Raw genomic sequence first — 14,902 nt, forward strand, 5'->3', positions numbered from 1 at the left:
GTGAGTGAACTCCTGGCCTTTTAGTTTGGTTGTCAAGACTCTGCTCAGGGACACTCGTGCCCTGGCAACAGATTTCTGCCCTTTGAGGACACATGTGATGCTGGGACCACCTCTCCTCTGCCAAATCCCATTGCTCATCCGCAGTGTATGTGTGTGTATTTCTTGGAAATGATCTGAATGCATCTGTATTCTTAATAATTTTCTTGTCGTGTATGTCAATAAATAATACAAATATACTCAATTAGAAATGGTGTTTGTGCAGCTGAATGACTTTCTGTGTGTGTGTGTGTGTGTGTGTGAACTGTGAGTGCAGCGAACATTACTTCTGCTGACGGTGAAGTACGCAGCTGCCACTTCAGTTGCCAATTGGTCAACACGCATCGCTGTGACCACACACTCTCACACACTCTCACACACAATCACACGAGCTTATGTACTAGATGTATGCACACTCATCAGATTCATTGTTCCTAGAAACTATCACATAATGCACATTGCAGTATCGACAACAATAAATTAAAGCTGCTCCACCACCATGAACACACATATAGATTTGGCCATATTTTACTCTGCACATACAGTATATGCTCTCAATCTTCTAGTGTAGGTATAGTCAGATAGTTGAAACTATCCTTAGTTTCATTTTTTATTTTTTCGGTTGCCGATAAGACCTTCGCTGCAATGACACTGTCACGTTAGCCAGTTAATGAGCCACTGTGGACTTAGAGCGCGGAAACAGAAAGTCGGTGGTCAGAGAGGTCACCACTGTCCCACACACACACGGTGCAGTTTTGTCTTTTCTCTCTGTTGGATTATCTCTTTTGCCTTTTATTGCTCATCCTGTTGATGCTTCTGCTGCTGCTGGTTTGACCCGACAGTGGGCTTAAAGGTGAGAGATGGAAAATGGCTGCTTCATTAGAAGAGGTCTCGGCTTTATATGTGCTTCAGTCTTTGAGGCTGTGTAGAGGGAGAGCTATAGGCACTTAAAATAGTGTCCTTCAACTTTTGCAATCTGCTCTTATTTAAATAATGTACCAATTGGAGCACAACAGTATTTATTCCCACAATTAACATAATTTGCATAATATCTGATCAGGCTTTGCTTTGTGAGTTCAACTAAATGTGTCATTTTGTGTCACGAAGCACTTACCTTGACAGCTCCTTTGTGGACACAATCACACACACACACACACACACACACACACACACACACACACACACACACACACACACTCACACACACTCACACACACACACACACACACACATATATTTAACAATCACAATTTACATTTAGACTAGACATAACTAATAAAAAAATTAAATTTCGACATCATAATTGTAATAATTACAATAATGATGATAATATTAATGCTAATAATGACATTTTAAATCAGGGGATTGTTCTTTTTTCCTTTTTTAATATAGGTTATATTATGTACTCTGGTATATTCAGCTACTATCTGAAACTGCTCTGTGTTCATCAATTCAAAAACACACACAGCAATTCACATCCTCAGATTGCGGATTGCACACAGACGCTGGCTACGGGCTGACGTCAGCACGCCCCTTACGTGCTCCCGCTTCTGACGATTCCGCTACGTCATCACGCATCGTTTCTAAACATTCAGGGAGAGAAAAAAAAGAAGCCACGTTGACGTTAGAGAGTGAAGTGTGGTCCACAATTTGAGGCAGAGTAAATCAGCAATTGTGTTTTCTCGTAAGCTCCGGGTTCTTCTCGCTGCAGACTCCAGATCAGTAGAGACATGTCGTCACCGCCGAAGGAGAAAGTGGAAACCAAAGGAGGACATCTCCCTGCAGGTACAGCTCCTTGTGCTGCTGATGTGTTGTTTTTGAAAGCTTCCTTTTACCAGGCCTGTGTTTCTGCAGTGTCTCAACCCAAAACATATTGATGATTAATGCGCATGCAGTCACTACATTAGCCGATGCCAGCGAATGACAACGTGTCTTTGCATGCAGCGCAATCTGCCGTGTTTCTCAATTTCGCACATTTTCGTTACTTCCTGGTTGGTGTGATATCTTGCAACATCGTCATCAAACCTGGCGTTATTGTAGCGATTGGCAATCACCGTCTAACGTAAAGGTTTTAGTTACAACGTAGCGGTTAATGCTGTTGCATGGCGATGACGTGTCGGTCGTGGGCTCCAGTCTGTGGACGGGGGGGGGGGGGGGGGGGGGAAGCAGTTTAGGTGGACATGAGCAGTGTGGCAGGTCACGGGGCTGCAGGAGTGACGACACAGTAAGATAACGAATGCCCCTCGTACCCAATCTGTGATAAGTGGGAGGCCCCGAGCGCAACATGCAGGTGTAATCAATGCAGACGGAAGAACACTGGAGACCATTGACAATCTCAATCGTACAACCAGCCCCTCTGCAGTGGGGTCAGAGGTCACGGTCAGCTGACTAGTGTGCTGTTCACAATTCCAGGACTTGTGCAAGGACACTTCATCAGGATGGCTGCTCGCCACCACACAGACCTTCTAACCTCGGTCTTTTAGTTGAGGGACAGATTTCTAAGTCATTATGTTCACCGTGCTACTTAAAGTAGGACAGGTCTGTAAATATAGAAGTCATGCATTGAAGTTTATTATGAAGTTGAAGTATTTACTATCCAAACACATGTAATGTTTTTTTAGTTTGTTTTTCTACATCAATATCTGGGATCTTTGTATTTTCTCACTGTTTTGATCAGCTGTTTCATCATTAATGAAATCTGCTAATTGCTTCAGTTCCTCTGGTAAACGGTGTGCATGTGTGTGTTTCAGTGAAAGCAGGAGGTATGAGGATAGTGCAGAAGCACCAGCCGACAGCTGCTCCAGAACCACCACAGAAAAATGAGGAGGAGGATGAGGACGAGGAGGAGTACCTCAGCAGCAGGTACAACACCCACACAGTCACGGAAAGATCACTGCAAAGGCCTACGATGCAGGGGCCCAAGGGGTGAGGAGGCCCCTGTGAGTCTTAAGTGGCCATAACAGTTCCTATTAAGAGTCAATCAAATGACTACAAAGAGTCACACAAATGGACACAAAATGACTACAGAGAGAGACTAAAGGACCACAGTGATACAAAATGGCCATAAAGAGATACAGAGAGACTGCAAAAAGACATGAAACACCTTCAAACTAAATGGCCGCATTGTTTACAGCCGTTTTATGTCTCTTCAGGTCCGAGTGTTTTGCCCTTATGTTGGCGTGGTGGGGGGGCCCCTTGTCATCCGTGCCCAGGGGCCCATTGTCGAGTAATCTGTCCATGCAAAGACGCGCACGAGCCACATGCATTTACTGCGACGCTAGAACTGCTTCAGTACTCTCTGCAGTTGGACTGAGAGACCGTCTGACTCTGTGGTGATTCGTGTGTTGTAAAATTACAGTCAAACACGCACCCTGCAAAATTGTCAACTCAGCAATTTAGGCTCTTCCACTTCTCTGTAAGGCTGTGCTGTGGGCAGTTTTGCAGCAGACTTGTTGGGTGCTGCTGCCAGCTACTTCGGTAAACAACATAATTACTGCATAATTACAGCATTAACTTGAACAGCCGATTCAGCAGTCGCTATTGTTTGCTCTCAACAGCCTCGGTTTGCATGTTTAACATCAGCCCGGCTCTATTTGCGAGCGACAATAATTGTGCTTGTAGATTAGCGTGTTTTGTTTTTACATGTTTGTTTCTACTGAGGTCACTCACTGAGGTGGTGCAAGTTGTTGCTTATTTTCAGTGTAATTGTGTGTGTGTGTGCTTCCACACACCCACATACGTCGTCTACTCGATACTCGTGACTGTTGGTACAGGTGGCGTATTCCCGCCACATATCAGTTAGTGTGTGTGTGTTAGTGCTAATCAGAGGTGATAAATGAGAGCTGACGAGCAGTGCGTAGCCGGGAGCAGGGTTCAAGAACGTTGCAAACTGTCAAGATATTCTGTGTGCCTGTACTTCAGACACACACAGAAATATGCATTGCATCCACTGTGCTTGTTGTTTGGGTGTTTTCCTGTATTTCAGAGCAGGAATAGTGTCGAGCCTGTCTGTGGCATTGAGTCATTTCCTGTTGCTCCCCTTTCCTTTTGTGCCGAGATGAGTGGCAATAGTAGACGGAGCAACAAAGTGAGGTCAAGTAGAAACACAAAAACAACATGCAAGCTTGGCTTATACTTCCCAAGGGTAGAGGCCGCCGTTTAGAAAGAAAGGACATTCCAGACAATAAGGGAAACGGACAGTCCAAAACCTAAAGATATTTAGTTGACAATGACATGGAACAGAAACGCAGGCTACCGAGCTGGAACCGGGGAATGTTTTGTATTTTTGCTTTAAAAATAAATAATCAATCATCAAAAAAAGGTGCAACAACTTTTCAGTCGATCAACCCACTTGATTCAGCTCTCAATTAAATAGACACTTTCTGATTTGTTCAATAATAGAAGTTCATCATCCTTTTTCCCTTTATTCCTTTGCATTGCAGTCTTAAAGTGAGGAATGTGTTATGATATGTAGCACTGATAGACGACGACCGAATGTATGCTTTTTAAATCCAATGTAGTATTTTGTGGGTTTTAATATGTCTGACCCCTTTCCCTCGTGTGTAAGCTGGCCGGTTGTCTTACGAGAGCCGCGCAGGGTTTAATAGTTGCCGGAGTATTTATTCCTCCAAATGTTTCCTTTTAGAGCTTGCAGTCAAAGAAGAGGAATCATTCCCTGGGCTGTGAAAATATATTAGACAAATAGTACATTTAATCACTGAGGGAAACGATTTCAGTCCTTTTTAGCTTGATAAACTCCTCTTGGCCTGCCTGTGTAAATGCAGGTTTACCGTCCGCCTGTGAAATGTTTATCTTTAACTAAAGAAATGACCTGTCAGCCCATCCTAAAAGAGAGGCTGAGTAACTGCACTCCATCAGTAAATGCAGTCAGTGAAACTCTCTCACTCGCGCACACTCTGTCTGTCCCTGTCCGTGTCCCGCTGATGGACGTCTAGCAGGTGGCTGCTGGGTAAATTTCGCATTAGCAGCAGCCAGTGAAGCGTTGTTGTCAGGGGAACACCTGCCGTAGCCAATCTAGGCGAGATGGACAGATGGGGCAAAGGGGGAGAGATATGTGGCCGGGATTATGGCGAGGATGAGAGGGGGGGGGGAATTATTATGGTATGGAAAGTGAGAGATGCCATCCATGGCGGTATGGAGATATGAAAGAGGAAAGGTTTTACTCTGTAGAAGAGAGGGAGTGGTAGCGGACAAGTTGGAAGGGGTGAGATGCAGACAAAAAAAAAGGGGGAGGCATAAGCCAGCAGAGGCTCCCCGCCCACTGACTGTCTGGTGACTGAGTTTTTCTAACTCACGAGGAATAAATCCACCCAACATCCAGGTAAATGTCTCCTCCACCGTGTGAAAATGTGATGTTGCAGTGAGAGTTAGAGAAGGAGGTGAAGAGATGAACACATTCACTTAACATATTGCTGCGTTCTTTTTAAAAGTCAACACGAGGTTTATGAACTGCTCACACGTCGACTGTTGGCTTCATTTGTAAAAACAACTGGAAGACTGGAAGGTGATCGTAGGCCTCGTAGAGCCTTGGAAAAAGAGCGGGCGGTGCTGTGTGTGTGTGTGCACGCTTCACTAAGTCGCTGCGCACATATCCTGAATGTAGGAACTGTTGCGAAATGTGCAGTAAGCTGACGGCTCATGGCGAAAAAGTTGAGAGGGAAGAAAGAGAGCGAGGGTAGGGAGGAGGAGGAGCGGAGACGGGCAACATGCATCAGTCTCTATGGCAACCACCACCTCGCCCACGGCAACAAACTTCCTGCTCTGCTGAAGCAAAGAGAGATGGGTGGTGGTGAGGTGTGGCTTCAGAGCTAAAGACGGGGAAGAACACGCCACACCGTTAATGTACATTTCACTCTGAGTTATTAGCTAGAATTAGCATTCTGTGTCTGCCTCTCTCTTTTGCTCCTTCGTTCTTCCTCTCCTTCGTTCTTCCTCTCCTTCCCTCTAACTCTTAACTCGCCTGGCACAAAGCGACTCCTCCCAAAGATTCCTTACAGCTCTCTACTGCCCCCTGCAGGTTCCTTCTGTCTCTCCTTACCCTCACTTATGGTTTCTTTCTCTGTGTGCCCTTCTCTGGGGTTCTCTTTTCCATTTTGCCATACGGATTGAACAGATGAAAAATAGGTGTCGGTAGCGTCTCATTTGTGTCGTATCCTCTCATAAGCAGTCAGGTGAAAAGCTCTCATCTAGCTCATTGTCTGATTTTAAAAATGGATAAATGAAATTGTTTTCTGAAGGAGTTAGATGCGTGTTGGCTGTCTGTTCCTCTGACAGGCTTATACTCCTCACTCCTGTCCGTCTGTCCAGTCATGTCTCATATGTCTGCTCTCTCTCTCTAGCCTTCATGTCCCATCCTAACAACGACGTGCAAAGTTTGTTGCCATGCATGCTTTAAAATGCAGTGCAGATTTTATTTTTTACTTCATACCTCCCCTCCCTTTGAAGTCTGTTTTCAATATTTCTGGCTTTATCTTGAGATTGCACGGTGGAGATCGACACTCGATAGAATACAGACATGTGACACCCCAGCGTGAGGTGAATACCGGCCCACGCTCTCTCAGCATGGGAGTACGTATCCAGCTTTGCGTGAATTTTTGCCTCAACCCCACTGCGTCTCAGCTCAATGTAGCTTCAATGGAAATTGAAAAGTGAAGCTACTGTACATGTGCTGCGTGTCACTGCGGCATGGTGTGAAACACAAGTATAAATGACTATTTACAGCAGAAAACATGAAAAGATATCATTCAAAGAAAGTTTCTACATTTGTGTTTCAGAAAAACAGCTTTACGAGGGCTGTAGCAGCTGAATGCTAATGAGCTAGCTTAGCGCTAGAAGGGCCTGTTTGAATCCATTTGGAAATCTGCTGTCCTGTATTGCTAGCATGACATTTTTCACTTGACGATAATGTGTGTAATGAAAGCAGATCCTTCTCGCTATGGCACTCTGCCAGTTGTGTTTAAGAGGAAGGTTCAGCCTCCAGGTTCTTGCACATAAATGAGAATGAATTTCCTGGAAGCATTATTCACACTTGCGTTTTTATTTTTCTTCATCTGGCACTTGCCATATGCACATTTATTCCCCTACTTGTTCCTCGGATAACCTTCACATTTTAAAAACTCTACAGCCACGTCAAATGTTAGCGGCAAGCTAGCAAAAGCATTCATTTGAATGAGGAACACTCGCGGCGCTAATATGCCACATAGTTAATTGACTTGCTAATGGAGAACCTCTCAACCTCACGCTATTATGACAAGTAGCTCGTGAGGAAATGATCAGCGAGATTTCAACGTATCCCAGCATTAATTTAATAGCAAGGTGTATATATACTCATTAAGATAAGTAGCAGAAGGCTATTCAGTGCCAAGATGTTTATTGCGGAGAGGGAGGTTAGCCAGATGTGTTGAAAAGCCATAACTCTCAATTGATTGCGATTAAAAAGTTGTGCATGGATCATAAAATAAATAAGAAAGTAGCAGATGTTTCAAATGTTGTCTTCCGAGTGCTTGGGTTGTCTCTGCTGAGGCTGCAGTTTGTGGTCTCTGTGAGGGACTTTTTTCGACTTTTCAACATATTTATGCTGTTAATGAGGTAAGTTGGACATGCTCGCTGCTATAGCTAATGTCTTTGAGTGGAGTTTTGAAGGAGGCTACAACAACTGTACTCTTTTGCCGGGGGGGGGGGGGGGGGGGGTGTGACGGCGACGCTGTAAAATTCGACGGCGCTCGTTTGTCATGTCAAGGTCGATACTTTCCTCGGGTTCCGCATTCCTCCTCCTCATCTTTTTCTCTTCCTCCATCCATTCTGTTTCTCCGTTTCTCCATGTCTGAGTGAGCTCTTGCCTCCCCCTCTCCTCCATCTTTTTTTTTTTTCTCCTCTCCTCTCGCAGTCTGTTATTATATAGGTGTTTCGTTCCGCTGTCCTCCCTGCCCTCTCGCCTCTTCCACTCTCCCCTCCATCTGCCCTGACCTGGCTTCACCCCCTCGTCCCCCTTCCTTCCTCCACTTCTTTTTCATCTCCTTCTTTCCAAATCCTTTTATCAGCCTCCTCCTCTTTAACTCTCTCTTCCTGTCATAGCTCAGCTTTCTCCCCCTTGCCTCCCTTCCTCTCTCCTGTCATGCTTTCCATCCAGAAGCTCTGAGCCCCAGTGTTTGGCCAGGATGAATGGGAGCTATTTAGGCTGCTGGCAGGTCCATCCGGTGTGTGTGTGTGTTGCCAGAGAGAGTAAGACTGTGGATATTATTTGTTTTGACAACTTGGTGTTTTCAAATTTTTGCACAGTGTCACTTTTGGAGGTTTTGAAGTGGCCAGATTGGTAAACTTTTTGTAAACTTGGCCATACAGCAAGATGCAACCTTAGTCTGCTCAAAATACGATTCAATTACAAATCACCACAGAATAAAGCACTAGACACAGACCTACTGAATTGTATATTGTTATGAACACTTTTTCATCATAATATTCTCTCTCTTTCTTTTATTCTCCTTTTTAGTCCACCAAAGGTCCCTGTGATCGTGTCTGGAGTGGTGACAAAGGTGAGACACGCATGCACACACACACACGCACACGCACACGCACACACACGCATACGAAGACCACCAGTAGTGTTGGAATAGGCATGATAAGGTGGTTTATATCTGGGACATGAGGTCTGCAGGGAGAGGTGGAGGCTCAGTGCTGAGACTGAACAAGAGAAGAAAGGGTTGAGGGTGCCAACAGAGAGAATTGTACTAAAGTAAAGAAGGGTTGTGATCAGGAATCAAATATCTATAATTAAAGATGATGCTGTGAGTTTGATTGATAGTCTGTTTTTAAAAAGGAGGGGGGGGGGGTTGTTTGTGTAGGCTTGACCTGCCACTTTGAAAAGTGGGTCAAAGTCTGTGGAAGGACTTGTTTGTTTTCGACTGTATCTATTGGATGTCGTGTTGGAGCATAAATATATGTGTGTGTGAAAAAGTGTCCTTGAGTTCTTGTGTGTGTGTGTGTGTGTGTGTCTCTCTCACACCAAGCAGATTGTTTGCGGAAGATTGCAGTGATATCAGCAAGGTGGCAGGCCTTCCATTTCTCCCCCGATCCTCCTCTAGCCTTTCCATTCGCCCTCTATCACTGCCATCAAACCCTGAGGCTAGCACTGCACAAAGCCTCAGAAAAGCCTTTTAGGAGCCAAATCAAACACTTCAGTGTGTGTGCAGTTTGTAGCCTGCTGAGACTTCTTGTAAAAAAAACAAAAAAAACAAGACATTACTATATTTTCTGTCTTTTCTTTGACAGAATGGGATCCTCTTTTGGTGTTAAAATTATTCCACCAAAGGGCATCTAATGCTAGGCAGTTATTTAGTGTAATGCATGTGTTCCGGCCTCCTGTCCACAGTTGGGTTTTGTGGTCCAGAACACGTGTCCTCCTGCTCGCTGGGATCAGATCTCTTCAGAAATCCTGTTCTTTACCGTCCCCAAAGAAACCTCACACCGTTATCCCAGAGTCAAATTAAGTCATCATACCTCAGCAAAAAAGTCAGGGACCGGATATCTCAAGACGAGAACAATATGTCAATGCTTATTATGTTTGTTTTATTATACGCTGACAGTTATATTCATGAAATCCAAGTAGAAATACATTTTTGAGGAGTACATCTTAGCCGGTCAGCATATTGGGTACATGCCTAAATGCATGTTGGGTAAGACAGTTTTCTTTAGAATAATTTAGCAGAAAAAAACCCCACATTGGATGCAGCCACACTCCTAAAATACATGGAAAGAATTGAATGACCTTACATCGTCTTTATTCCACCTTCTCCTACACATCTTAAAATGGAAGTTTGCAACATTATGTTAATGTCAGCAATTCAAGAAACTTAAGCACACTTGAGCCACATGGATGTTAAAAAAAAAAGAGTAGATTAATTCTTCCATTTTCTAAGCTGTCTTCCTTTTGGAGCATGTTTTGTGTTTTTATCGAAATTTGATTTGAAAAAACAAATCTCTCCACAGAAATGTGTATTGTAGCTGTGTACTAAATGGTATAAAAAGGAGGTAGGAGACCAGACTCGCCAATTATCATGACTTCTGTTCACAGTTTGGTGCAATAATACCGGTCATTAGTTGCATTCCCTCCCACACCTCTGCAGTAGGAGGGAGAGAGGAGAGAGAAGCTTTGAGCCTCAGAAGAGAGAACAAGGGCAATCGGAGGTCAAATCCATCCACATCCCATCCAGTTAGCTGTGGAATTGGCTTTAAATGAAAGAAACCCACCTACACACACACACACACACACACACACACACACGCATGCAGGAGAGCTAGTGCACAGCCTCGCAAACAGTACAAAACCAACACATACAGAGAGGATTAGGGTCAAGCAAGGATAGGCTGGTAGTAAAGTTCAGATAGACAGACAGGCAGTGATTGTGTTTGTAGAACGTTGATTAAATTGCTGGTGCAAATGTCTCCATATGGACATCCTAAGAAACCCGATAGTGAGGAAACCATTCGTTCTGTCATTTTGTTTGTGATGGAGAAGTAATATCCACATTATTATTATTATGGCAACACCTGGACAGAATCAGCTCAACTAAATACCAGAGAATTAAAACGTAACAATGTTGATCCACTTCATCACACAAGCTGCAGTGTAATGAGACTGTTATCTGCAATGCATTTGCTATGGAGCTCATCTCCCCACTCGTGTTTTCTCTCACAAATGGGATCGGGGGGGGGGGGGGGGGGGGAGGTGAGAGAGAAGTGTCGTCTGAAAAAAACAAACCAGGTAAATTAAGGGGAGGAAAATATAGACACCAACCAGTGAAAAACAGTGCAGTGAAGAACAGGTGTAAGAAAGAGAAACATTGAGGAAGATGGCTGAGCATGCTCGCAGGTAAAGATAAAAAGAAAGAAGGGGCAATGGAGTCATGATTGTAGTAAGTCTCTGATTAAAACTCCGCATTCCCCTGTGAGTTATCGAATTCCTGCTTCGACCCGATTTAGAAGCGAGCGTCTGTTTTTTGGGTGTTTTTCTTGGAATAGGAGATTGAGGTTGCGGAGCACTTTAGCGGGGGCGGATGAGGGCCCCGTACTCTACCCGTCACGCTCAGGGATTTCCTCATTGTTCTGATTATCAGAGGGAAAGGATTTTTTTTTTTTAAAAGCTCTTTGCTTGGATCTTGATTTTCCCCAGCCAGGCTGAGGCTGTGAACAGTGCAGTTCGTTATCGTGCCACCTCAAAGACGTGTGCCTGTCTGTGTGTTCTGTTCAGGGTGATAAGGACTTCACCCCTGCAGCCGCCCAGGTGGCTCATCAGAAGCCCCAGCCTTGTGTCTCCAAGCTGCCGGCCACTCAGCACATCAACCAGCACATCCACCAGCCCCGCAAGTGAACCTACAAGGCAGCGAGCTACGATGGCGACGCTCACTCCACCAGCCGGCCTTCCCCGCGGAACGGACAGGACGAAGATGTTTGCCCGCCAGGCGCAGATCTCCTCTAAATAATCGGAGTCGTTTTTCGTTACATATATCAGCAATTTATAAGCAAATGACACCCAATGCGAATACAGCCATCGTTAGAAGTTCAAATCTTCACACCCCTGCTGCTTTGGTGCTGCACTACAAGCTCTGCACTTTTGTGTCCTCTCCTTAAGAGAAATGGTTTTGACAGCTGTACAGTCTTAAGGTGGTATTTTATAATTATCATTCTAGGATTAAGCATTGTTGAAGAAATATCAGGTATGTGGGGGGGGGGGGGGGGCTCTTACCCCAGCGATGTGCCAACCATTACCACATCACAGCCTTTCACAGCAACCCATCAATCAGGCCAACCAATCGCCTCAGCCTGAGCTCCAGCCTTCTACCTCTGATCTTCAGACCAAAAAAAAAAAAAGAACCAAACAATTAAATCAGGAGGTGGTCACCAGTGTTACATTAATCAACACAAACCAAAAAAAAAAGAGCGCACACAGAGAGCAGCTCCTCAAATGCAAAACGCACATTTCGATGTGTGGATCTGCTGAGACCGTTGGCAAATTTGCGCGGTACAGCATGAACCAGAGGGAGGAAGAGTAGCTGATTACAAGACGGCGTCAACCGATCATTAGCTCTAACGCTGAGGTCACTCACTCAAGTTCGACAAGCATTCCATTTGGCCATTTCAATATTATAGATGCCCAATAAGGGGACCCAATGAGATGCATACAAATTGCCCACTTCTCTGTTCTGGTGGCTGCCCTTACCCAAGTATCTACTTTCTGCGTGCCGTTAGTGTCGTGACTCAAGCAGGCTAGCTACGCTTATATAGCTTTTGGGCCACAGCAAAGTCTGTTGCGCTTTTTCTACAGTTCCCTCTCTGTCACCGTTCTTTACCTTTTTATTGAATAGAGACGAGTCTTACAGATCTTTGATCTACTCTCTATTTTTTTCCCTGCCTTGTCGGAGCTGTAATAATGCCCATCCTTCCGTGGCGATGTTAATTTGAACGCAAACGCGACCCGCTTCACGGTAATAGTGTCCCATCAGTGCCTCATTGCTCAGGATTTTGTTTTTTTTCTGTCTCATTTGACTCGCATGGATTTACATTTTCTTTGCTTCGCACCAGAGTCAACAGGAAGGAAAATGTATATCCAGAAATGCAATGAAATCTTAAGATACTGTGAAGCAGCTGCAGGATGCTTTGTGTTTCTATTAACATGAGCCTGAACATCGCCGATCAAAGCGTTGCAGAGAAGCGGCTCCAAAAAGCAGGGAGGCTCGTAACTGTTCCGATGAAGGTGACGAGGCAAAAAACGTTCCATAGAACAAATATGTTGACTATGTGACAGTTTGTCAGTGTGCGAGGACATTACATTGATTTCTACTTGCCAGGATATCCGCAGGTATAATAATCAGTATCAGCTCCCCAAAATATCAATACACACAGACACACACCACCCTTATCCTTAATCACCCATCACCCTTACACTCAAGTGTCATTTGTTGCAACACTAATGTTCAGGTTTCCAGGAAAGAAAGAAAGAAATGTATCTTGCCAAGAAGGAATGATTTCCGATGGTAATTTAATGGAGTTTAAAAGGGTTTTATTTTTCTCTGTACTTTTTCTTGAGTAAATTGTGCAAACTATAACTCTTTATCCATTGCGTGGTCTTGGGTATTAGGTGTGGTTGTCATAGTAAATAAAGATATATACCATCAAACAAACGGCCTTTTTATTTGGATGAAATGAGGGATGACTTGACGAAAACTTGTCTTGAGACTGGCTTTTGTGGAATTTGTCATGTGAAAGAAGGTTTTCAGTCGGCCAATGACACAGTTCTGAGGTTCAAAGTAGTCCTACCCGACTGATCGTGTGCTGTACCTGGAGTATTGAGCATCCCGTGGTGAATTAGCGCCCTGTGCTGAGGGATTAACGCTCAGGTGGTGTTTTTGAAATGAAACCGAGGCATCACTCCAAGAGCTGTCTGCTGTTTTTCTTCCCTTTGCTCTCGCTCTCACACACACACACACACAGAGCATGCACCAGGTGTTAGTGCGTGTAATCCATCTTTACACAAGCATCTGCAACCAGGTGTTCTGTCAGTTTATGTTAGCCCAATAAAGCAGCCAGTGCAGGCTTAGTTGGTGCGAGCCTCTGTCAGCAAGCTGTAACACCCCATTACAGCAGACACAATCTCCTTGACTCTCCATGCTTTTATATAGTTCTCTCAATGTGGCAGAACTCTCATCCCCTGCCATGCCGCATTAGACTGACTGGAACCGAATGAGAGCGAGAATGCTGCTAAAAAAAAATGTATTCCACTGCCCGTGCTCAGGAATCTCTAGTTCTATGAGAATGAAGACGGTAAATTGGATCAAGATTCATTCTGAAATACTCGCATGTTATTGCTAGTGTGGCTAGTTAACGTCAAGTCAGTATTTAGCACATGTTCGTGACACTGCCAAGAATTCTTCACCTGTAACTACAGCCCGTACAAATGTGCTAAAGTGCTTTTGGAATACCTATTAAGTTTAATTAAATGGTCTCTTTGAATTTGCCTTCTAGATTGACGTCTGTTACATATCAAATAATAGGAATGTAGGTTCAGCTTTTCACATGTCTGAAGTCTTTAGAGTGACGGCTTTGTTTAAGCTGGTAGACCCACTCATCGACTGGCTCAGTGGTCTGTGCTGGTGCCTGGTAACATCAAACAATTACCCATGAGCAAGGCACTGCCTTCTATGTTTATATATTTAGGATAGAATCATGTTTTTGTAGTTCATTCGTCCATTAAAAACCATCACGGTTCCAGTTTAAGGCACTTTACCCAAGTCGTGGTTTCGGGTCACTTTATTAGCCCTGAGTATACACCACCAGCTGTTAGCCTGAGGTCCTTCGGAACATTAAAACTGGCTTCAGCTAGTTGAGACTGGTCATTTCTGTGACACAGCCGCCTGAAAACATTCCACCAATGCTGAGCTTTACTCAGTCAACAGGCACCAGTGGGAGTAAAGGGTGCTTCAGTCATTTAGGTCAGAACCTTTTTGGAAAGGCATCGGGGTCGAAATGACAAATGGACGGTGACATTTTGGCTCCAGCTTCACCAAAACCAAACTGCTTGCTTTTCATATTCCAAGCGTCACATCATATCTTACTCCTCAAACAGCATCGACAGGATTTTGATGTAAAACGAACCTATTTTCTGTCGTGTCGTTCCTAAAAATGTCTAATGGAAAGTATAATGCAGTACGTTTGGTGTTATCAAAGTGCCTGGGAGCTTCTGTCAGAGAGCTTCTCTCTGCCTAGTTTTCCTCACTTTTTATCAGCGATAGCACCGCCACTTGCGGTTCATTTTTAGTTCACACGTTGGAGATCATTCTGATGCTGATTTAAT

At 44.3% G+C, this 14,902-nt stretch overlaps 1 protein-coding gene across 1 annotated transcript; it reads left to right on the forward strand.

Annotated features, from left to right (window-relative positions):
* The first annotated feature begins 1,636 nt into the window (after positions 1-1,636).
* dap (death-associated protein) lies at positions 1,637-11,578 on the forward strand. The gene is made up of 4 exons (XM_079291653.1): positions 1,637-1,821; positions 2,787-2,898; positions 8,546-8,588; positions 11,303-11,578. Exons 1-4 carry the CDS (start codon positions 1,767-1,769, stop codon positions 11,420-11,422), a joined length of 330 nt encoding a protein of 109 aa, XP_079147779.1. The 5' UTR covers positions 1,637-1,766; the 3' UTR covers positions 11,423-11,578.
* The last annotated feature ends 3,324 nt before the right edge of the window (positions 11,579-14,902 follow it).

Source organism: Melanostigma gelatinosum (genome assembly GCF_949748355.1).
Source record: "Melanostigma gelatinosum genome assembly, chromosome: 20".
Taxonomy (NCBI): domain Eukaryota; kingdom Metazoa; phylum Chordata; class Actinopteri; order Perciformes; family Zoarcidae; genus Melanostigma; species Melanostigma gelatinosum.